Source organism: Pseudophryne corroboree, chromosome 1 (genome assembly GCF_028390025.1).
Source record: "Pseudophryne corroboree isolate aPseCor3 chromosome 1, aPseCor3.hap2, whole genome shotgun sequence".
NCBI lineage: Eukaryota > Metazoa > Chordata > Amphibia > Anura > Myobatrachidae > Pseudophryne > Pseudophryne corroboree.
Window position 1 is genome coordinate 471,037,968 of NC_086444.1, and position 24,298 is coordinate 471,062,265.

The 24,298-nt window shown below is 45.1% G+C and overlaps 1 protein-coding gene across 2 annotated transcripts in view; it reads left to right on the plus strand.

Moving 5' to 3' along the window:
• Positions 1–24,070, plus strand: part of LOC134906045 (protein FAM240B-like) — a 266,635-nt gene extending 242,565 nt beyond the window's left edge. For both annotated transcript variants that reach the window (XM_063914683.1, XM_063914692.1), the window contains exon 4: positions 23,792–24,070. In XM_063914683.1, the coding sequence (XP_063770753.1) occupies positions 23,792–23,876 (85 nt within the window). In that variant the 3' untranslated portion in view covers positions 23,877–24,070. The remainder of the gene's footprint in view (positions 1–23,791) is intronic.
• The last annotated feature ends 228 nt before the right edge of the window (positions 24,071–24,298 follow it).

Below are 24,298 nucleotides of genomic sequence, written 5' to 3' on the forward strand. Positions count from 1 at the left end.
TCTGGGGAACCTCCTCAGGGATACCTCTCACTCGGATGTTATTTCTCCTACCTCTGTTGTCCAAATCCAATACTCGGGTCCGTAGTGAGCGGATTTCGTCTGATTGGGTTTTAATAACATCTGTTAAGGATCCCATAAAGGTATCGGTAGAATCACGATGAGCTTCCAGCGTGTCCACCCTATCAGAAAGCTGCGAGATATCCTGTTTGATGGATGCCAGCTCTCTTCGTATGGTGTCTTGGAGATCCTGCTTAGTTGGGAGTGTTTTCATAAATTGCAGGATATCCTGAAGAGCGGTATCGCTGTGTGAGTGTGAGGTAGATTGCTCCATCCTTAACGGGGAGGCAGAGGAAGCAGAATGACAGGAAGACGGGCTTGAGGGGGAGAGGTCTCCAGAAAGCTTTGCAGGAGTAGGTTGTAGGAATGATCTCATTCCCGGTTGGGTCGCGGTCTCCTTAGGTAGTGTAGTATTACCTTTCTTTTTCCCGGATCTGACCATGTTTAAAAGAAGTTAGGTAGGTAAGTGATAGCAAGAGACGGCATGAGCACAATCCCGGTGTTGCTCGTTACGCTGTGAAGTGCCTACAGCATGGTGACTCCCCGTGGAATGGCATTAACACGACATCAATCAGTTTCCGCCATTAATAGATCGGGCTCATCGTAGGCATTGGATCCCGTCTCCCCGGTAATGTGGAGGGAGGTGTAGGACCACTGTATCACCGGCTCTCCGAGGGCGGCCCACGGCTCTTTGCAAAATCTGGCAGGTAAGTGTAAGGGCACTTGAATCGCATATAAACTATGTATATGGGTGAGCCACTAGGGGGAGCTCCAACCCAGGATATGTAATCCAAAGGGCACCTCCACTGTAAAATAGAAGATAGGCCTGCTGCACAGAGATAATGCAAAAATGTAAAGGATATGGCCACTTGTCAGGCCTGCGGTAGGTGGAAGGGGGTTCATATATATACAGAGCAGGTGTTTGCGGGTTTGTGCTCGGGGCCCGCTGTGTCGGCCTGAACCCCTCTCAACTGTAGTCCCCGGTTTCCAGGTGGATGATGCCGAGGCCTCGGCCGTCGGTGTCACGCTGGGAGCGGCCGTGGATGGGTGTTAATGGGGGGAGAGGCGTCACACGGCAGGACACTCACCCACCAGAGTAGATTCAGCTCTGGTGTCCTCTGCAGCAGTCCCCCGTCCTCTTCCGTGAGCCTCCGGATCCGTGCGCCGGCCGAGAGCTCGCTCCAAGATGGCCGCCGGGCCCCCGCGGCTCCGTCACTCCCTGGTGCCTCCAGCGATTCCGGACACCCGTCGCAGCCGGCGGCAACAGGAGACGCTCCTCCAGCAGGTCTAGCGGTGAGTAGGGCTCCAGTAGGCAGGGGAGAGGTGCGCGGCACCCTCCCGCGGTTCCGGAAGTGCGTGCCGGCTTGAAAGAAAAATCCAGGTCCCGGTCCGGCGGCCGTCTGTAGGCCGCAACCCGCGGGAGCTCCACGAGCTGCTCCCCGATTCCGCAGCTACTACAGGGCTCGCCCAAGGGGTCAGGTCAGCCAGGGGGGACTCCTTGGCACTATAAAAGCAGGCTGGTGCAGGGTAATAAGGGGTTTATAAGCCCCAAATCTCCGGAGCTTTCACTACGTGCTGCTTCCTCCTTCAGCAGCCAGACCACGCCCCCGTCAAATTTCTTAAGTAAAAAGTCTATGGTAGGTAAGGCAGTACCTCATCTACCTATCTTTTCCACACATCTCTGATCAATGCTCACCAAATTTCCAGCAATATATACTGCTGCACCTGTATATAATGCCCACATGTACCCTTGGGCTTATATATTGTGTATAAATTAGAGATGAGCGGGTTCGGTTTCTTTGAATCCGAACCCGCACGAACTTCACTTTTTTTTTCACGGGTCCGAGCGACTCGGATCTTCCCGCCTTGCTCGGTTAACCCGAGCGCGCCCGAACGTCATCATGACGCTGTCGGATTCTCGCGAGACTCGGATTCTATATAAGGAGCCGCGCGTCGCCGCCATTTTCACACGTGCATTGAGATTGATAGGGAGAGGACGTGGCTGGCGTCCTCTCCATTTAGATTAGATTTAGAAGAGAGAGAGAGAGAGAGATTGCTGTGATACTGTAGATTAGAAGAGAGTGCAGAGTGCAGACAGAGTTTAGTGACTGACGACCACAGTGACCAGTGACCACCAGAGACAGTGCAGTTGTTTGTTTTATTTAATATATCCGTTCTCTGCCTGAAAAAAATGATACACAGTCACACAGTGACTCAGTCTGTGTGCACTGCTCAGCCCAGTGTGCTGCACATCAATGTATTGTATATAAAGCTTATAATTGTGGGGGAGACTGGGGAGCACTGCAGGTTGTTATAGCAGGAGCCAGGAGTACATGATAAATAATATTATATTAAAATTAAACAGTGCACACTTTTGCTGCAGGAGTGCCACTGCCAGTGTGACTAGTGGTGACCAGTGCCTGACCACCAGTATATTAGTAGTATTGTATACTATCTCTTTATCAACCAGTCTATATTAGCAGCAGACACAGTACAGTGCGGTAGTTCACGGCTGTGGCTACCTCTGTGTCGGCACTCGGCAGGCAGTCCGTCCATCCATAATTGTATTATATACCACCTAACCGTGGTTTTTTTTTTCTTTCTTTATACCGTCGTCATAGTCATACTAGTTGTTACGAGTATACTACTATCTCTTTATCAACCAGTGTACAGTGCGGTAGTTCGCGGCTGTGGCTACCTCTGTGTCGGAACTCGGCAGGCAGTCCGTCCATCCATAATTGTATTATAATATATACCACCTAACCGTGGTTTTTTTTTCGTTCTTTATACCGTCGTCATACTAGTTGTTACGAGTATACTACTATCTCTTTATCAACCAGTGTACAGTGCGGTAGTTCACGGCTGTGGCTACCTCTGTGTCGGAACTCGGCAGGCAGTCCGTCCATCCATAATTGTATTATAATATATACCACCTAACCGTGTTTTTTTTTCCGTTCTTTATACCGTCGTCATACTAGTTGTTACGAGTATACTACTATCTCTTTATCAACCAGTGTACAGTGCGGTAGTTCACGGCTGTGGCTACCTCTGTGTCGGCACTCGGCAGGCAGTCCGTCCAACCATAATTGTATTATATACCACCTAACCGTGGTTTTTTTTTCATTCTTTATACCGTCGTCATACTAGTTGTTACGAGTATACTACTATCTCTTTATCAACCAGTGTACAGTGCGGTAGTTCACGGCTGTGGCTACCTCTGTGTCGGCACTCGGCAGGCAGTCCGTCCAACCATAATTGTATTATATACCACCTAACCGTGGTTTTTTTTTTCATTCTTTATACCGTCGTCATACTAGTTGTTACGAGTATACTACTATCTCTTTATCAACCAGTGTACAGTGCGGTAGTTCACGGCTGTGGCTACCTCTGTGTCGGCACTCGGCAGCCCGTCCATAATTGTATATACCAGTGACCTAACCGTGGTTTTTTTTTCTTTCTTTATACATACATACTAGTTACGAGTATACTATCTCTTTATCAACCAGTCTATATATTAGCAGCAGACACAGTACAGTGCGGTAGTTCACGGCTGTGGCTACCTCTGTGTCGGCACTCGGCAGCCCGTCCATAATTGTATATACCACCTAACCGTGGTTTTTTTTTCTTTCTTTATACATACATACTAGTTACGAGTATACTATCTCTTTATCAACCAGTCTATATATTAGCAGCAGACACAGTACAGTGCGGTAGTTCACGGCTGTGGCTACCTCTGTGTCGGCACTCCGCAGCCCGTCCATAATTGTATATACCAGTGACCTAACCGTGGTTTTTTTTTCTTTCTTTATACATACATACTAGTTACGAGTATACTATCTCTTTATCAACCAGTCTATATATTAGCAGCAGACACAGTACAGTGCGGTAGTTCACGGCTGTGGCTACCTCTGTGTCGGCACTCGGCAGCCCGTCCATAATTGTATATACCAGTGACCTAACCGTGGTTTTTTTTTCTTTCTTTATACATACATACTAGTTACGAGTATACTATCTCTTTATCAACCAGTCTATATATTAGCAGCAGACACAGTACAGTGCGGTAGTTCACGGCTGTGGCTACCTCTGTGTCGGCACTCGGCAGCCCGTCCATAATTGTATATACCACCTAACCGTGGTTTTTTTTTCTTTCTTTATACATACATACTAGTTACGAGTATACTATCTCTTTATCAACCAGTCTATATATTAGCAGCAGACACAGTACAGTGCGGTAGTTCACGGCTGTGGCTACCTCTGTGTCGGCACTCGGCAGCCCGTCCATAATTGTATATACCAGTGACCTAACCGTGGTTTTTTTTTCTTTCTTTATACATACATACTAGTTACGAGTATACTATCTCTTTATCAACCAGTCTATATATTAGCAGCAGACACAGTACAGTGCGGTAGTTCACGGCTGTGGCTACCTCTGTGTCGGCACTCGGCAGCCCGTCCATAATTGTATATACCACCTAACCGTGGTTTTTTTTTCTTTCTTTATACATACATACTAGTTACGAGTATACTATCTCTTTATCAACCAGTCTATATATTAGCAGCAGACACAGTACAGTGCGGTAGTTCACGGCTGTGGCTACCTCTGTGTCGGCACTCCGCAGCCCGTCCATAATTGTATATACCAGTGACCTAACCGTGGTTTTTTTTTCTTTCTTTATACATACATACTAGTTACGAGTATACTATCTCTTTATCAACCAGTCTATATATTAGCAGCAGACACAGTACAGTGCGGTAGTTCACGGCTGTGGCTACCTCTGTGTCGGCACTCGGCAGCCCGTCCATAATTGTATATACCACCTAACCGTGGTTTTTTTTTCTTTCTTTATACATACATACTAGTTACGAGTATACTATCTCTTTATCAACCAGTCTATATTAGCAGCAGACACAGTACAGTGCGGTAGTTCACGGCTGTGGCTACCTCTGTGTCGGCACTCGGCAGCCCGTCCATAATTGTATATACCACCTAACCGTGGTTTTTTTTTCTTTCTTTATACATACATACTAGTTACGAGTATACTATCTCTTTATCAACCAGTCTATATATTAGCAGCAGACACAGTACAGTGCGGTAGTTCACGGCTGTGGCTACCTCTGTGTCGGCACTCGGCAGCCCGTCCATAATTGTATGTACACTGCAGTGCCACTCCTAGATGGGCCCGGTGTTTGTGTCGGCCACTAGGGTCGCTAATCTTACTCACACAGCTACCTCATTGCGCCTCTTTTTTTCTTTGCGTCATGTGCTGTTTGGGGAGGGTTTTTTGGAAGGGCCATCCTGCGTGACACTGCAGTGCCACTCCTAGATGGGCCCGGTGTTTGTGTCGGCCACTAGGGTCGCTAATCTTACTCACACAGCTACCTCATTGCGCCTCTTTTTTTCTTTGCGTCATGTGCTGTTTGGGGAGGGTTTTTTGGAAGGGACATCCTGCGTGACACTGCAGTGCCACTCCTAGATGGGCCCGGTGTTTGTGTCGGCCACTAGGGCCGCTTATCTTACTCACACAGCGACCTCGGTGCAAATTTTAGGACTAAAAATAATATTGTGAGGTGTGAGGTATTCAGAATAGACTGAAAATGAGTGTAAATTATGGTTTTTGAGGTTAATAATACTTTGGGATCAAAATGACCCCCAAATTCTATGATTTAAGCTGTTTTTTAGTGTTTTTTGAAAAAAACACCCGAATCCAAAACACACCCGAGTCCGACAAAAAAAATTCGGTGAGGTTTTGCCAAAACGCGTTCGAACCCAAAACACGGCCGCGGAACCGAACCCAAAACCAAAACACAAAACCCGAAAAATTTCAGGCGCTCATCTCTAGTATAAATCTGGCTCTGGTACTAGCCAGTGTCTCCTGAGCCATTTATTTCACCGCATGTCTCTGACCCCCCATCTGTCCCTGGCTGACCACGAACCGGAGCAAACCCTGTGTTGGCACAAACATGCAGTAGTCTATTTTTTTACATACATCTCACAGAGGGGGCCTGACCACACCTTCCAGTATTGGTCACGCCCCCTCACAGTATCTGGGCCCGGCAAAGCTGTCAGCAGGCCTGGGCAGGACCAGATTAATAATGGGGTAGATGGAACTACAGCTTCAAGCCTTCACTTAAAAAATAGGCCCAACATTTTTATGGCACACATTTGCCATAAATCATACAGTACATTTTAAAATTGTATTTCTAGTTTTCTCACAAATTCTGCACATTTTCTGTTTTTAGGCATTTAAGGAGAGAGAGGAGCTGATAGTGTAGGGATGGCCCGGCCATCCTGTGGCTTGCCAGCTGTTGTGAAACTACACTTCCCAGCAAGACCTTCCACAGTTTTAGCATTCCCTAATAGTAAAACTGTGGCAGGACATGCTGGGACTTGTAGTTTCACAACTGATGGATAGCCACAGGTTGGAAAGGCCTGGTGTAGGGGATGTACACACCCACATAGCACTGGCCACAGCGTCTCCGCTTCTCAGCATAGGCCCTTGAACATTTTTATCCCCTGGCCCATGTGGCCCTTAATTTGGCCCTGGAGATTGGGAGAAGAATTACAGTGGTTAGCATACCTCCCAACTTTTAATGCTTACAAAGAGGTACACACGCGCGGTGAAGCCGCGTGCGCTCCTAAAAAAGAGGTGTGGCCTACGAAACGGGGCGTGGCTTCGCAGGAGGAGCTGCTGGCATGTTCTCTCTCTCTCTGTCTGCACTGTCTGTCTGCACTGTCTGTCTGTGCACAGCGTCTATTCACCGCTGCTCTGCTAAGCAGGGCAGCGAGAGACAGAGCCTCCCAACTGCCCACTCCCACCACGGGACACTGCGGTCCGCGGGTGGGACAGCGGGACAGTCCCTAAAAAACGGGACTGTCCTGCAAAAATCGGGACAGTTGGGAGGTAGTTAGTAGCTATAAAACAATAACCATGGTTAGGCTTTGTGAAAATCAAGGTAAAAAACATTGGCTATTAGTTATTTGTTACTTTTAGAACTAAAAGATCTTGTGCAATGATATATAAAGCTAAATAGGATCTATAAACTAGATCTATACATAATAATGAAAGACATTTTTAACACAGCTCAGCACAAAATAAAAATAGCAGTTTGCCTAATGAGACTGGGTAGTCTCCGACTCCACAGGATATATAATTGTGAGCAGGATAACTTTAGTTACACTTATTCTTCTCTCTGTGTCAGGTGTGAACATGAATAAATTAATTATAAAACATACATATCTCAGAATTATAGTAAATTAGTCATTTAATATAGATTCATTTAAATATTATAACTTGCCCTGCAGAGACATTCACATTATAGCATAATGTCTGAAGTTGTAATGAATCAAACTAAAATGTGAGCATATCGTAGATGGCAACCAATAATTCACACAGCATTTTGGAAATAATTAGATTCTGTTTATGGATTCAGAGTTCAAATAGAAAGAGTGAAAACTGCCCTGACCCCCTGGTTAGTAATTAACGGCCTAATTCAGACCTGATCGCAGCAGCAACATTTTTCTCTAATGGGCAAAACCATGGGGCTAATTCATACTGGATCGTTGTGCTGAGCGTCCCCTGCACATCTACAATCAGATCTGAATCACTCCCCCATGTGCACTGCAGGGAGGGGGGGGGGGGGGGGGGGGCAGATGTAACATATGCAGAGAGAGTTATATTTGGGTGGGGTGTGTTCAAACTGAAACTGCAGTGTAAAAAGCCAGTATTTACCCTGCACAGAAACGATATAACCCACCCAAATCTAACTTTCTCTGCACATGCTATATCTGCCCCCCCCTCCACCCCCCCCCATTCCCCCTACAGTGCAACATGATTTTGCCCATTAGAGAAAGATTTTGCTTTTACGATCAGGTCTGAATTAGGCCCTAAACTCACTACTCCAACAGAAAGATAAATCCCACTCCGCCTTTGCTGCAGTCCCCACAATACTTGTCTTCCTCTGTTGTAAACCTTACAGCTCACTCTGTAAATTATTTGATTAATGTCACAGAGCATAAATACCTTTTTATTGTAACTGTTTCAGTGACACATCATGCCATATTAACAATAGGCAGCCAGGGCTGCCGCCTAGGAACTGTGGCATAACCCGAACTGGGGCTCTGTGTGGCATAAATAGCTGCACCACAGTTTTTTTCTACTCATTTGTCATGCATGGAGTGTTACACACCATACTTTTAACAACATCATCAGTATATGATTTCAACATTTTATTTGTAAGGACCCCAACAAGTTAGTTGCCCAAGTGCCCCCCGCACCACACACACAGACACACACACACACAGACACACACACACACACACCGTAATACTGCTCTGATGACATCAGAACTTTAAGAAATATAAAGAGGCTTCCTCTTTATGTCTACTGAATTTGAACTATTTTCACTAGGTTTGGCACTAATGCAGATTGATTTGCAAGGTAGCATTGGGCCTATCCTGAAATGCCATATATTTGCTCTGGAAGATGTATGGATTCAGATCTGGGCATTTTGTAAGCTGAACTACGGCTGGCTCCAGGCCTACTAGCACTCAGAGTGAGAATTTTTGAAATAGTGCCAGATACACATATTACCCCCAGTAGTGCTGCTTACACAAACTGTCCCCAATAGTGCTCACCACCACTGCTGCTCTGTTGGTGCTGCTGCTGGCCTTTGTGTCCCATCTCCAGCAGGCATCTGAAATATGGCACAAGTTCGTGAGACAAGCAAAACTGCCAGTCTGCGAATTCTAATTGGCTGACGGCTGGCTCCACATTTAAAATTGCAACGTGCCCTTAAAAACCCAACACCCATTTTGACTGCTCCTGTCGAATGTGCCTAAAGCCGGCCATGAGCAGAACAATCTGCCTGTTATAGTACACAAGGCAAGTGGCGGCACCGGGGTCAGTGACACCAGCTGCACTAAATAGTATAAAGGTGTATGGGGCCGGAAAAGGGCCATGACCTCATATAAAGGGCCATAGCCCATGCGAGAGTCCCCCACCATCATCATGGAGGGGGCGTGGCTAGGGTTGCCACATCATCCCTTTAATTCTGGACACATTAATTACACAGGTTCTGTGGATGGCTGACTTCAAGACTCCATTTCACCTGGTTTTAATCAGCCACAGAACCTGTGTAATTAATATGTATCCAGAATTAAAAGGATGAGGTGGCAATCCTAGACGTGGCCTAGTGGGGAACCTCCCATCCCCGGTTGCATCACTCTGGGGGCTACTCCCAGAGAGTTGTGCCTGCATTGCAGGATCCTTCTTAGTGACTGGTGCCGCTTTCGGCAGGATAATGTCACACTGCAGCACTTCGCTCCTGTTGCTGCAAAGGAGCCGATATTTTGGTGTCACCCTTTCCGAGAATGACACCTAGAAGTGGCCAGCACCCTCCTTGTGATGCCTGTGCAAGAGATGGGTGGTATTAGGTGCTATTAACTGCACAGTGGGAAAATATTTGTTTCTCTTATGTCCTAGAGGATGCTGGGGTCCACATTAGTACCATGGGGTATAGACGGGTCCACCAGGAGCCATTGGCACTTTAAGAGTTTGAGAGTGTGGGCTGGCTCCTCCCTCTATGCCCCTCCTACCAGACTCAGTTTGGAAAATGTGCCCGGAGGAGCCGGTCACAGCTAGGGGAGCTCTACTGAGCTTTTCTAGTTAAAGTTAGTTTAGAGTTTATTTTTTTACAGGAGGCTGTTGACAACAGCCTGCCTGCAGCGTGGGACTAAGGGGGGAGCAGTGTCTGCCCTGCAGGGTCTGAGCCACTGACTCCGCTGACTGGACACTGAGCTCCAGAGGGGACCGCTCGCCCCAGCAACATGCCGCCAACCCCTTACAGAGTTGAAGAGTGGTGAGTGAGACCCCGACCGCCCTAGCAAGCGGGGCCAGTGTGAAGATGGCGGCACAGGAGAGGGAGTGCAGTATTAACTGCGCTCCTATGAAGGTCCAGAGGCACATGGAGCGGCGCTGTGAGGGGCACCCTGGGCCAGCGCTTACCCCCACACTGGTCAGCAAGTCTGTCGGGGTCCGCGGATCTCAGCCAGCACATTTCTCCTCAGGCCAGTATAATCTGTGAAGAGCAGGAATTAATGGCGCCTGTGAAGCGCCATAAAGGGGGCAGAGCTTCTCCTCAGAGCGGACCCAGCAGTGTTCCAGCGCCATTTTCCTGCCTGCACAATGCTGGATGGAAGAACAGGTCCCTCCACAGCAACTCCAGCTATCAGTACACGGTACCAGGGGGTTGTAAAAGGGAGGGGAGGCTGTAAAACAATTGTGTCTCCTATTAAGGGACACAGTCTGCGCTGGTAAGGGGTCTCCCTTTACTGAAAGCGATGTGGTGTGGGTTGGTTCCGATCTCTGTGTCTCTCTTGCCATTCTTGGGGGGAAACTCTGTCTGCCCCCACCTGTGTGTGTGTGGAGTGTTTGGTGGTCTCCTTTAGCTATGTTCAGAGACACTGTGTCATATGCTGCAGAGGATTTATCCTCCCAGGATGATCCCATTCCATGTAGTCAGAATAGCACTGGTTTAGCACAGATACCAGCAAGGGAACCAGAGTGGTTTTCCTCTATCAAATCTTAGATTTCTCAGATTTCTGACAGGGTTTCAAGTAATGAATCTGCGACCCAGGTACTACAGAGTTCTATGGCAGTATGGCCTGTTTCTGGTACCTCAGGACGCCCCGCTATATACCCCCACAAACGTGCGCTTGTTCATGTCACACAAGACGACACGGATACCGATTCTGACACTGCAGATGGTGATGGGGATGTGTTGCGGGGGTCCGCATCTTTTTCAAAGGGGGTGCAATTGTTGATAGAGGCTATCAGGGATGTGTTAAATGTTAATGATACCACACCTGAGCAGGTTGAGGAGGCTTTTTTCACTGAAAATAAAAAAGCCTCTCTAACCTTCCCTGCGTCAAAGGAATTGAATGCTATAGTTGAAAAAGCATGGGTAAACCCTGAGAAAAAATTCCAGGTCCCTAAAAGGGTCCAGATGGCATTTCCTTTCCCTGAGGAGGATAGGAAAAAATGGGAAAACCCGCTGATTGTTGACGCATCTGTGTCCAGACTCTCAAAGAAGGTGGTTTTACCTGTTCCAGGATCTACCGCCTTAAAGGAGCCGGCAGATAGGAAAATTGATAACAAGCGTAAATCAATGTATACTGCTTCAGGGGCCATATTACGTCCCACTATTGCTACTGCATGGATTGCAAAGGCACTAGTAAAGTGGTCGGCTACCTTACTTGAGGATTTGGATACTATGGATAGGGATGACGTTGCTTTGTATTTATGCAACATACATGATTCTGTAGGTTTTATGGTAGAATCCATGAAAGACCTGGGTTCCATGGCTGCGGGAATATCTTCCATGTCTGTTTCAGCTCGTCGGGGATTGTGGCTGCGCCAGTGGTAGGCCGACGCGGAATCCAGAAGAAGTGTGGAGTCTCTACCCTATACAGGTCAGGCTCTCTTTGGGGAAGCTCTAGATGCGTGGATATCCCCCGCTACAGCGGATAAGTCTCTGTTTCTTCCCTCAGCAGCACCTGCTCTGAAGAAATCCTTCTCTTCTGCTGCAACGCAGTCCTTTCGGCCTAACAAGCCTAGAAAGGCCAGACCTTCCAACACCTTCTTTAGGGGAGGTCGGATTAATGTCCAAGAAACCTGCCGCTGCAGGTTCCCAGGAACAAAAGCCTACTTTGGGTACGCCAAAGTCCTCCACATGATGGTGGACTGCTTGCCCCGATGGTGGGGCTAGTGGGAGCGAGACTAAGATGCTTCAGTCATGTCTGGGTATCGTCCAGCCTGGATCCCTGGGTGATAGATATTGTGTCTCAGGGATACAGGCTGGAATTTCAAAGTCTCCCTCCTCATCGCTTTTTCAAGTCAGGCTTACCAACTCTGTTGGAGGACAGCACTGTACTACAGGACGCTGTCCAAAAACTGGTGGAGGCACAGGTCATTGTACCAGTGCCACCTCACATGCTGTCCAAAGGTTACTATTCAAACCTTTTCGTGGTACCAAAGCCGGATGGTTCAGTCAGGCCCATTCTGAACCTAATATCTTTGAACCCCTTTCTAAAGGAGTTCAAGTTCAAGATGGAGTCTCTCAGGGTGGTGATATCAGGTCTGGAAGAAGGGGAATTCCTGGTATCACTGGATATCAAGGATACATACCTCCACATTCCGATCTGGCTGCCGCATCAAGTTTATCTCCGCTTTGCATTGCTGGACTGTCATTTCCAGTTCCAGGCCCTGTCATTCGGCCTCTCCAGAGCACCAAGGGTGTTTACCAAGGTGATGGCGGAAATTATGATTCTCCTCCGCAAGCAAGGTGTGAACATCATTCCATATCTGGACGATCTGCTCATAAAGGGATCGTCCAAGGAGAAGCTACTTCAGTCCATTGTTCTCACAACATGACTGCTCCAGAGTAACGGTTGAATTCTGATCCTTCCAAAGTCGCATTTGGAACCAACCCAGAGGTTGTCTTTTCTGGGAATGATCCTGGATACGGAAGTGCAGAGGGTGTTTCTTCCACAGGAAAAGGCGTTGGTGATACAGGCTATGGTCCGGGATGTCCTGAAGCCACCCCGGGTGTCGGTTCATCAATGCATTCACCTATTGGGAAAAATGGTGGCCTCTTACGAGGCTTTCCAGTATGGGAGGTTCCACGCTCAGACCTTCCAACTGGATATCCTGGACAAGTGGTCGGGATCTCACCTCCACATGCACCAGAAAATTCGTCTGTTACCAAAGGTTTTTACTCCTCTGGTGGCTCCAATTACCTCACCTTCTGGAAGGACGCAGGTTCGGGATTCAGGACTGGGTCCTTTTAACCACGGATGCGAGCCTTCGGGGCTAGGGAGCAGTCACTCAAGGAGTAACCTTCCAAGGGCGGTTGTCAAGCCTGGAAGCCGGCCTGCCCATCAACATCCTGGAACTAAGAGCCGTCTACAACGGTCTTCTTAAGGCGGCCCCTCTTCTGAGAAATCGGGCCATTCAAGTACAGTCGGACAACGTAACAACAGTGGCTTACATAAACCGACAAGGCGGAACGAAGAGCAGAGCGGCAATGTCAGAGGTGACAAGAATACTCCTCTGGACAGAAAAATATGTGTTAGCGCTGTCAGCCATCTTCATTTCGGGAGTAGACAACTGGGAAGCAGACTTCCTCAGCAGACACGATCTCCATCCAGGAGAGTGGGGACTCCATCCGGAGGTGTTCGTGGAAATAACAGATCTTTGGGGCTTACCCCAGATAGACATGATGGCCTCTCATCTCAACAAGAAGCTTCAACGTTATTGTTCCAGGTCAAGGAACCCACAGGCAGTGGCAGTGGACGCCCTGGTGTCTCCGTGGGTGTTCCAGTCAGTCTATATGTTTCCACCACTGCCACTCATCCCAAGAATCCTAAAGCTCATAAGGTGAACAAGGGTTCAAGCGATCCTCATTGCCCCAGACTGGCCAAGAAGGGCTTGGTACGCGGAACTTCTGAATCTACTCCAAGAAGAGCCGAGGCCTCTTCTTCTTTGGGAGGACCTGCTGTGGCAGGGGGCGTTCGCCTATCAAGACTTACCGCGGCTACGTTTGTCGGCATGGTAGTTGAGCGCCTGATTCTTGCTCGGAAAGGCATTCCGAAGAAGGTTATTCCTACCCTCATACAGGCTAGGAAAGGGGTAACGTCTAAACATTACCATCGTATATGGAAGAAATATGTCTCTCGGTGTGTGAGTCCAAGAAGTTTCCTACGGTGGAGTTTCAACTGGGACGTTTCCTCCTCTTCCTGCAAGCAGGAGTGCATATAGGTCTGAGGTTGGGATCTGTGAAGGTCCAGATTTCAGCCCTATCCATTTTCTTTTAGTAACAATTGGCTGCCCATCCTGAGAGGTCAAATTTCTTACATGGAAGGCAGTCACTTTGTTAGCCTTAGCTTCTGCTAGACGTGTGTCCGAGCTGGGGGCTTTATCCTGTAAAAGCCCTTATTTGATCTTCCACGAAGATAGAGCTGAGCTCCAGAAACACTAGCAGTTTCTTCCGAAGGTTGTGTCTGCATTTCATGTCAACCAACCTATTGTGGTGCTAGTGGCTACTGACTCCTCAATTACATCAAAGTCCTTGGATGTCATAAGGGCTCTGATGTTATATGTGAAGAGAACTTCTCGTCACAGAAAGTCGGACCCTCTGTTTGTCCTATATGATCCCAAGAAAATTGGGTGTCCTGCTTCTATGCAGACGATCTCTCGCTGAATCAGGTTCACTATCCAGCACGCTTATTCTACGGCAGGACTATTGTGTCCAAAAACTGTTAAGGCCCACTCTACTCGTATGGTGGGGTCTTCCTGGGCGGCTGCCCGGGGTGTCTTGACAATGCAACTTTGCCGAGCCGCAACTTGGTCTGTGTCGAACACGTTTGCAAAGTTTACAAGTTTGCTACTTTGGCCTCTGATGACCTGAAGTTCAGTCAATCAGTTCTGCAGGAGCCTCTGCGCTCTCCCTCCCGTTCTGCGAGCTTTGGTACATCCCCGTGGTACTAATGTGGACCCCAGCATCCTCTAGGACGTAAGAGAAAATAGGATTTTGGTTACCTACCGGTAAATCCTTTTCTCGTAGTCCGTAGAGGATGCTGGGCACCCTCCCAGCGCTTCGTTATCCTGCAAATGTTATTTGGTTCAGTACCACTTCGTTTTAGTTGAGTACTGCATTGTTACTTGGTAGGTAATGTTTCAGCAGTTGCTGAATGTTCAAGCTACGTTGGCTTGACGTGCCTTGTATGTGTGAGCTGGTATGAATCTCACCACTATCTGTGTATAATAATCTTTCTCTCGAAGTATGTCGTCTCCTCGGGCACAGTTTCTAGACTGAGTCTGGTAGGAAGGGCACAGAGGGAGGAGCCAGCCCACACTTTCAAACTCTTAAAGTGCCAATGGCTCCTGGTGGACCTGTCTATACCCCATGGTACTAATGTGGACCCCAACATCCTCTATGGACTACGAGAAAAGGATTTACTGGTAGGTAACCAAAATCCTTTTATCTGTCGCAAAGTTTCAAATTAAACAGGAAATGTAAATGTATTTTGAGGGAATAAAAAATAGTATGCAGAGATCTAAATCAGATACAACCAGAGGTACTGTACTGTAAGATCAACAAGTGATGCCTAATTGATGATAAATCCCCTTCTAATTTTATTGTGTCTGAGGCTCCAATCTTAGGGCATGATTCTGAGTCTTTGGTATGGCTTTTTGGTATGGCCGTTGCAGCCTGCATACTAGTTAATGCTAATGGAAGAATCGCATAAAAATCTGTGAGACTGCATGTGGAAGCCTACCCCGCCCACTGTTCTTACATCCGCAACTTTTATTATTAGGATTGGTACTCAAAACAGCCTCATGCTGGGTGTAAAAGATCCGGCTGAAACACACATCCTATCTCTATCTGTACACTATGACAACACTCCCATGCCACTCCCAGACAGAAGAGTTACATGTTATGTCATGGTCGCTGCACAGTTACCATCCAAATGCAAACAGTGTCCTTTCTGTTGCAGGATTCCAGAATTGAATAGTCAGTACCACTACTTCTTAATACATAGTTTATTGAAGATTGCTAGTATGGCATCAGTACAAATTTATTTTAATCATCTGGTACAACATGTGATAAACTGCATAAATTTAGTTACGCGTTTCATGGGACTGCTGCCCACTCTTCAGAAGGTTTATGCTTATTTTTCTCTGATGAGTCTGTTGCTAGATTCAGAATAAACATTATTTTTATCCTTGCAGAGTACTAGTGTCTAGCTTGTTCTGTGCTGGTACTGTGGTACTGACTATTCAGTAGGAGAACCTGCACCAGAAAGGCCATATTTGCATTTGGATTCTGTTGGAGAATCTCTGGAATTTCTGACATTTCTTCCCCTTTCAAGACAGCAAAAACCATCAATTGTTTGGACCTAATTCCCCAAGCAGTTAGGTCACTGTTCCGTACATTTCCATACAGTTATCACCCAGAAATGTCCATTTCACAGAAAATGTGGTCCGTCAACAGATAAATCAATCCATGCACATGGGCAATCTCCGACCATGCGTGGATTCCTTGGCGCATGCACAGTATTCTGAAATCCACAAGATACGTGTGTATTGTGACTTACGTGTAACTCAGAATAAGCCCTTCTGTTATCAGAGTTTAGTCATTTTTAAAAATGACCATTTTGACATTTGACATTTAATTGAAATATTCATAAAGCAACTCACTGATTTGTCAATATACTATACAAACATTATTGTGTAATAAATAATACTAATTAAATACAAGAATATGTCATATATATGGGAGAGCCAAGAAGTTTTCTTGTTTAACATTTGATTGTAAAACGCTATATACAGATTACAGTTGATGTTTTAGTCAGGATATAACAAGCTGACATAATTAATACCAAAAAGACCAGCCCCTTTGAAGTTTTCTGGGTCAACGTCATCAGATGCTCCAGGCAATCTTACTTTGCTGTATGTCCTGAGTAATTTTAAATGTGATGCTGTATTTGTGGCAAGTTTAATGTAGAAAAAAAAATATATCTTTCCCAAGGTGCCTTCACAATGAAGACTTGCTGCGTATAATACTGTTCCTAGGCCTGTGGTGAGATTGTACGTATTCAATACTGCACTGTCACTGTTAATTAAAGCACCAATTATTTCCAACTATTCCATGTGTCTCAGAGTCCAATAGTGTTTCTAATGATAGAACCCACAGACCTGAAAATAGTTCTACAAGCAAAAGAATATATATTAACCATATTTTTCCACTGTCCTTAACATTACCGTAATTAGGCAATTTCTCTTGACAGGTGCTTGCTCTCGGCTAAAAGAATGATCAGTGGGGAGATATCGGTAGAATTATGAAATACATTTTCAAACTTAACACAACCTTTTGACTTGCAAAACTCTGGTGCATCCAAATTATTATTTTCTGGAGTAAATGTACACCTATTGATAGAGCGAATATGAACAATCATGTACTTGTGGTATAGTCATTTTTATTAATAAGACCATGCATGATCCAAGTAGAATAGGCATACCCATATTGTAATTGGCTACAACACAAAAATGGGCCCAGATCGGAAAGCCATTCAGTACTCAGAGCAAATATTAAATAGGATAAGCCCTCTCTCTTGAGCAAGCCAAACATCTTGGTAAAAGTAACATTATATGGGAATATTGCCTGTCTGTGGGGGTGTGATACAGGATCCCGGTGGTTGGCATGCCAGCGGTCACATGACCGACACCGGCATCCCAACAATTAGAATGCCAACAGGGGATGGGGCAGTTATTTTACCCCTTTCTTGTCCCCTACCCTAACCCGCCTGGGATGGTGGCTAAGGCTAAGACACCGGGGGTGGCGGCTAGGGCTAAGATAGTGGTAGTGGCGGCTAGTGCTAAGCCTCGGGGGTGGAGGCTACGGCTCTCTCTTCTAGTGCCTATACTTAACCCCCCTCCCGGGTCCTAACCCTAACAGCAGGGCCAGCAACAGAAATCTTGGGGCCCAGTACAGTGATATCTCTGGGGCCCCCTCAGATTATATATATATATATATTTTTTTTATTTTTTATTTTTTTTATTTATCTATTTATTTTGGAGCACAACTTATTTGCTGTGCAATATAAGAAATAATTAATAAATAAATAAATCAATATATATATTTCTATATATCATCCCCCGCACACACCACAGTCTGTGTCTCGCTCTCTCCCTTCTCCCACACACCCCACAGTCTGTCTCTCCCCAATGACTCCATGCTGCATTCCCAGCTCCCCCACCCCATCTCAAAGCCCTCTAGCCCTTCACCAATCCACTCTTACCCCGGTGAGAGACTCACCTGCGCTGCACTCCCAGTATCCAGACCTGTACACCGCACAGCAGACCCCACCAGAAGAGGCTGGCGCAGGGCACGGGAATCCTGGTCAGCAGAGCTGCTGCTATGTCCCATAACTGCCTGCAATAGAGCAGAACCTGGAAAAGCGGGCGCACACTCTCGCCGCACAGTCACTGTGTGTGAGAGGCTCCTGTCACTCTGAGGCTGCGCCCACATCGCCTACAGCTTGCTGCCCTTTTTGGACAAGATGGCTCAAATCCCTGCTAGGCAATAAGTGGCGTATTCTTGGGGCCCCTCTGATCCTTGTGGCCCGGTACAGGTGTCCCCTTTGACCACCCCTGTCGCCGGCCCTGCCTAACAGTGGTCCCAATACTTAATCTCATGATTCCAAGTGGTGTCGGAATTCTGGCATCGGTCACATGACCACCAGCATCTGGACTGCCGGGATGCTAACCGCATTCCGTCTGTGTACCTGTTGGTCTTTTGCTCACCTTCATCACATGCCACAAGATTTAACTCTACACATTTCTATCCAGATTCCATTCCTTAGCACTGCTTCCTCTGAATGATGAAAACAAAAACCCCTGATAAACCTTAGTTGCATACAACCCTGCATCATCTCCGCTATAACTATATAGTGGTCAGGGCTGGTTCTAGACCTTGTGGCGCCCAGGGCGAAAGTTTCCTTTGGTGCCCCCCCTAAGAGGCGAAATAGGGTTAGTGCTTCATAGGGAAGGGGTGTGGTCAGTTTTGCCCCGTATAGAGTTGTGCCCCCAGTAGCTGTTGTGTCCCCAGTAGTTGTGCCCCCATTACTGTGCCCACTAGTAGCTATACCCCTAGTAAAAAAATAAAGAATACTCACCAGCCCCGTTCCTGTTTCCCGACTGCTGCTGCCCTCCGTCTTCGGTGCCGCTCCTCGGATCTATGGGAGAGACGTCTCTTCCATAGGAGCGCACAGACACTAGAGGTCAATTATGACCTCTAGCATCTATGGCTGTTCTAAACTGCCGTGCGGTGGGCGAGGACGTCAGGCGCACCGCACGGCAGGCACCAGTAGCGGGGAAAGGTCCTCTCCGCGAAGGGAAACTAGACGCTAACTCACTGCGCATCTAGTTTCCCTTTGTGGAGAGGACCTTTTCCTAACCACCGCCACCCCCAGTTAGTAGCGGCTCTTGCCACGGCATGCTGTTTTGTCTCTTTATCAGTTAAGGACATGGGGTCACTGTTGCCAATTTAATTGAATTTCCAGTTGCCCCACATACCTTCCTCAACCAGCATCTCTTCCAAACAAGATAAAGCAATAGCAATTTCTCCCTCTTTCACACTCACCGTAAGAATTTTCCACAGCTGGATTTTAACTATTGGTAAAGTTATATTGTAACAGTACTCACATAACTTGTTGTTTATTACTTTGTATTACAACGTATGTACTCAGAGTTTCCCCTTGGCTATAATGTGTAACAAAGGGAGTGATTCAAAGCTTTGGAATACTGCAGTTTTACGGCTGAAACAAAACCAATATTGCTCCCAGGTGATACAAACCTAAGAAGTGGTAACTTCCAAATACACATAGAACAGGAAGTGAGAGTTAGCTTTTTATTTTACAGTAATATTTTCATACCACTGGTAAAACAAACAAATGCATAAACTGTGCAGTTTATGGTATGTTACAATAATGTTGATTGATAGGCACAGGGGATATTTGTAGGAAAATAATACTTCACTAAGTTATCAAGATGAATTTCAACTTTTTATACATTTTTACTTTAGAACTAACCACAATCATTTTGTTGATTGTATTTTTGACAGCAACATTACCTCTAGGAAGTTATCTAGTAGACCGTCATATGTGCATCTATTCACATAAGAATAGGATAAGCAGAACTAGTGAATCAGATCAGAATCACATATTTCTTAAATAATGTTAGTTCACACAACCTGAACACATTCACACAGTAAGTGGTAAGGAAACCTTGCATCTTGACAAGAGCCCTATTGCTTTATACTGTATTAGATATCTGTAATAAGAACTTGATAGCGTGAATCTGGGAAGACTGTTATCTGAAGACTGCCTCGAGAGCAATGATTGAGGTATCAATCTTTTAAAAATTGGATTTTTTTTTATCACGTATTTTAGCTGCAATTTACCATTAGAATCTTGGTGTGGCTTCCCTATTTGAATCTCGGATTGCGCAAGCACTTCCAATTAGATCTCCAGGCACCTTTGAAATGTAACAGGAGCTGATTGGTTGGTACTTTGTCTCTCTCCAGTAATTAGTACATCTGCACCTCTGTTTTCCATTCCCAACTGAGGCACCTGTGTCAGAGCAACCTCAGACTGTGACATATACCCAGCTGAGGCACCTGTGTTAGAGTGACCTCTCCAGTGTTCTATAAGCAGCTGAGGCACCTGTGTTAGAGCCACCTCAGCATGTGTTCCATACAAAGCTGAGGCACCTGTGTCAGTGCCACATCTGCCTGTGTTCCATCTGTGTCACCAATGTCTGTCTGCCCCTTCCCTTTAGAATGTAAGCTCTCATGAGCAGGGCCCTCTTCTCTTATGTGCTTTTCTTTCTCTTACCATTTTGTACGCCATACTGCCTTTGACAGAATCAAATCCCTAGGTTTTCTGCCACGCTGATACTTATTTCAGTGTCATCTGCAGATGCAGCTGTGTTTATATACCCTGTACTTGTCCTATATTGCCTTGAACTGTAAGTCCCTTTTTCTTGTTTTGCTTATTTGTTTATGTACTCTGTAATTGGTTGCTGCAGATCCCTTGTGGCTCCATATAAACAAAGTATAAAAATAATAATAATAATAATAATAATAATAGTCCTTTCAGATAGTCCTTTCAGATACAGGTTGAGTATCCCTTATCCAAAATGCTTGGGACCAGAGGTATTTTGGATATCGGATTTTTCCGTATTTTGGAATAATTAGATACCATAATGAGATATCATGGTGATGGGACCTAAATCTAAGCACAGAATGCATTTATGTTACATATACACCTTATACACACAGCCTGAAAGTAATTTTAGCCAATATTTTTTATAACTTTGTGCATTAAACAAAGTGTGTCTACATTCACACAATTCATTTATGTTTCATATAAACCTTATATACACAGCCAGAAGGTCATTTAATACAATATTATTAATAACTTTGTGTATTAAACAAAGTTTGTGTACATTGAGCCATCAAAAAACAAAGGTTTCACTATCTCACTCTCACTCAAAAAAGTCCGTATTTCGGAATATTCCGTATTTCGGAATATTTGGATATGGGATACTCAACCTGTACCATGTTGCAAATCAATCTTTACAATATATGAAATGTCTTAAGAACAGGGGTTTTGCATTGTAAATGATTGCCACTTTAAATATATATGGGCAAACTCACATAAGGTCCCGCACCTCCGGCAGCTCTCAGGCTATTGCATTGAGCCCCATATTCTGGCCCCACAAGATTAGTCAATTACAGTCCTGCACGTGTGTATTTAGCTGGCTATAGACTGTAGTATTTTATTAACACAGTAGATCTCGTCGCTTCAATAGTGTTATTAGTGAACAACTTACTATTTAAGGCAAACTCTATTGGTGGCCCATTCTATATACGGGACTGGCTCAGAGTAAAAGTATGTATCACAGGGGATAGAGCAGATGCCCAATCCAATAGTTAATAATAATAATACAGGTTGAGTATCCCTTATCCAAAATGCTTGGGACCAGAGGTATTTTGGATATGGAATTTTTCCGTATTTTGGAATAATTGCATACCATAATGAGATATCATGGTGATGGGACCTAAATCTAAGCACAGAATGCATTTATGCTACATATACACCTTATACACACAGCCTGAAGATAATTTTAGCCAATATATTTATAACTTTGTGCATTAAACAAAGTGTGTCTACATTCACGCAATTCATTTATGTTTCATATACACCTTATACAGACAGCCTGAAGGTCATTTAATACAATATTATTAATAACTTTGTGTATTAAACAAAGTTTGTGTACATTGAGCCATCAAAAAACAAAGGTTTCACTTTCTCACTCTCACTCAAAAAAGACCGTATTTCGGAATATTCCGTATTTCGGAATATTTGGATATGGGATACTCAACCTGTAATTATTATTACATAGCACTTTTCTCCTAATAGGACTCAAAGTGCTTTACAATTGTCTTTACAGCTCAAAATACAGACAAGCTTAACAGTAGATATTAGTGAAATGCTTGAGTAAATAGGGAAGTCTTTAGTCTATTTTTGAAGGATTCTACAGCGGAGGCTTCTCACACTGAGCGGGGAATAGGGTTCCATAGAATCGGAGCCACAAAGTTGAAAGTTCGACGCCCAGATGAATTCAGTGAGATTCTAGGTACTGTTAGTAGTCCATCTACAGATCAGAGTAATCAAGTGGGACAGTAAGGAATCAGAAGCTGCTTCATGTACCTTGGGCCCTGGTCATGTAGTGCTTTGAAAGTGTGTAAGCCAATCTTGAAAATGAGTCACCATTTTACAGGGAGCCAGTGAAGGGAGTAGAGAATGGGTTTTATGTGGCTGGAACAGGGCTGATTGGTTAATAGTCTGGCAGCTGCATTTTGCACCATTTGTAAGCGGTGCAATTCTTTTGCTAGGAGATGAAGGTAGAGGGCATTGCTGTAGTCTAGGCATGATGATACAAATGCATGTATGACTTTAGGCAGGTCTTCTGAGGGAATTAAGTGTTTGATTCTGACTATGATCCTCAGATGAAAGAACAAGGATTTGATTGTGACTGTCCCCTGATGTTTAAGTGTTAGGCCACTATCCAAGACAAAACCAAGATTACGCACATGTCCGGTGTTTTGTAGTTCTGAACCTCCAAGTGTAAGTCCTGTCAGTTGGCTATGCTGCAGTCTTGTCCTGTGACCTATCATCAGGACTTCTGTTTTATCGGGGTTCAGTCTCAGTCAACTGGCACTCATCCACTCATGGAGCTCAGCTAGGCAGCCAGTTAGGGTTGTTATTGGGTTATCAGTACCTAGAGCAATGGACAGGTACAGCTGTACAGTTGTGTATCATCTGCATAGCAGTGGTAGACCAGGCTATGACATCAGATGCTCAATTAGAATCCCATGGTCCACTGTGTCAAATACTGCAGAGAGATCCAGAAGGATTAAGATTGAACAGTCACCTCTGTCTCTTGCCATTAGTAGATCATTAAGCACATATAACAGGGCTGTTTCGGTGCTATGTTTTCTCCTGAATCCTGACTGGAATGGATAATAATGTCATGGGTTGACAGGCTGGTTTCTAGTTGACTTTCATCCACTTTCTCAATAACCTTTCCTAGAAAAGGAAGGTTTAATACTGGCCTGTTTTTGGTCATGCAGTCGGGGTCTAAATTAGATTTTTTAAGAAATGGTCTGAAGTGGTTATCAGGTGTCCGAGTCAGTACTCAGGCCCCCAGCTGGAATCAGCTTACAGATAGCATTCTCCATGTCCGGATTTCCCTTTATCAATGTCTCGAGTCTGGTGCTGGGTCTCCACTCAAACAGCGTCTATCAGCAGTGCCAATTGTATGTGCAGTCACTGGCGAAGGACTTCCATTAGCAATACCTTATCCTATGTTAAGCAGGTATCACAGTATCCAGAGTCACTGAATGCAAACACTAATGCGTTTCTCTGTCAGTACGTGCAGTATGGTTTCATCAGAATATTGGTATTGTGAGCTGATTGTGTGCAGCTCTAAATTAGGCTCTTAGTTGCAACAGAAAAACAGTTTGCTATTTCCAGTAGTACTTCTACAATTCTGCAGTACGTATATATCTATTTTTTATTGTTTTTTTTTTATCTTTTAATTTTTAGGCTTCGAAATGAATGGATGGATAGGCTGGAGAAAAGGATTGAAATGATGAGAAGTCAGAATCAAAACAATAAGGACAATGTGTGAAAATTCCTCCGTCCCCATCTTCACCTTGTATGTAGATTTATGTAGGGGACACATTATAGTTGGCAAGTATAGTATACAGTACATGCAATTTCTATTCACCTGCTTTTTGTATTCTAACATAGAGTATATAACTAAGCAGAATGATGTGTTTTAAGTCAGTTTACTAAACTGCTAATAAAAATTAGAGAAATTCACTATGCTTGCTAGTTTCCTTCTCTCAATGCATAGATATATATTTTTACAATGCATTTCATAGGACTTATTCGCTATGATATATGATCTGAACACTCAACACTATTTTTATTTCTAAACTGATGGATAATTTAAATTTTATTAAAAGCTGTTATGTACTTAAACGATGAATAAGAAACATTTGGTGGGTGTAAAATCATAGTATGCCTCTTTGTGTAGATGATGGAATG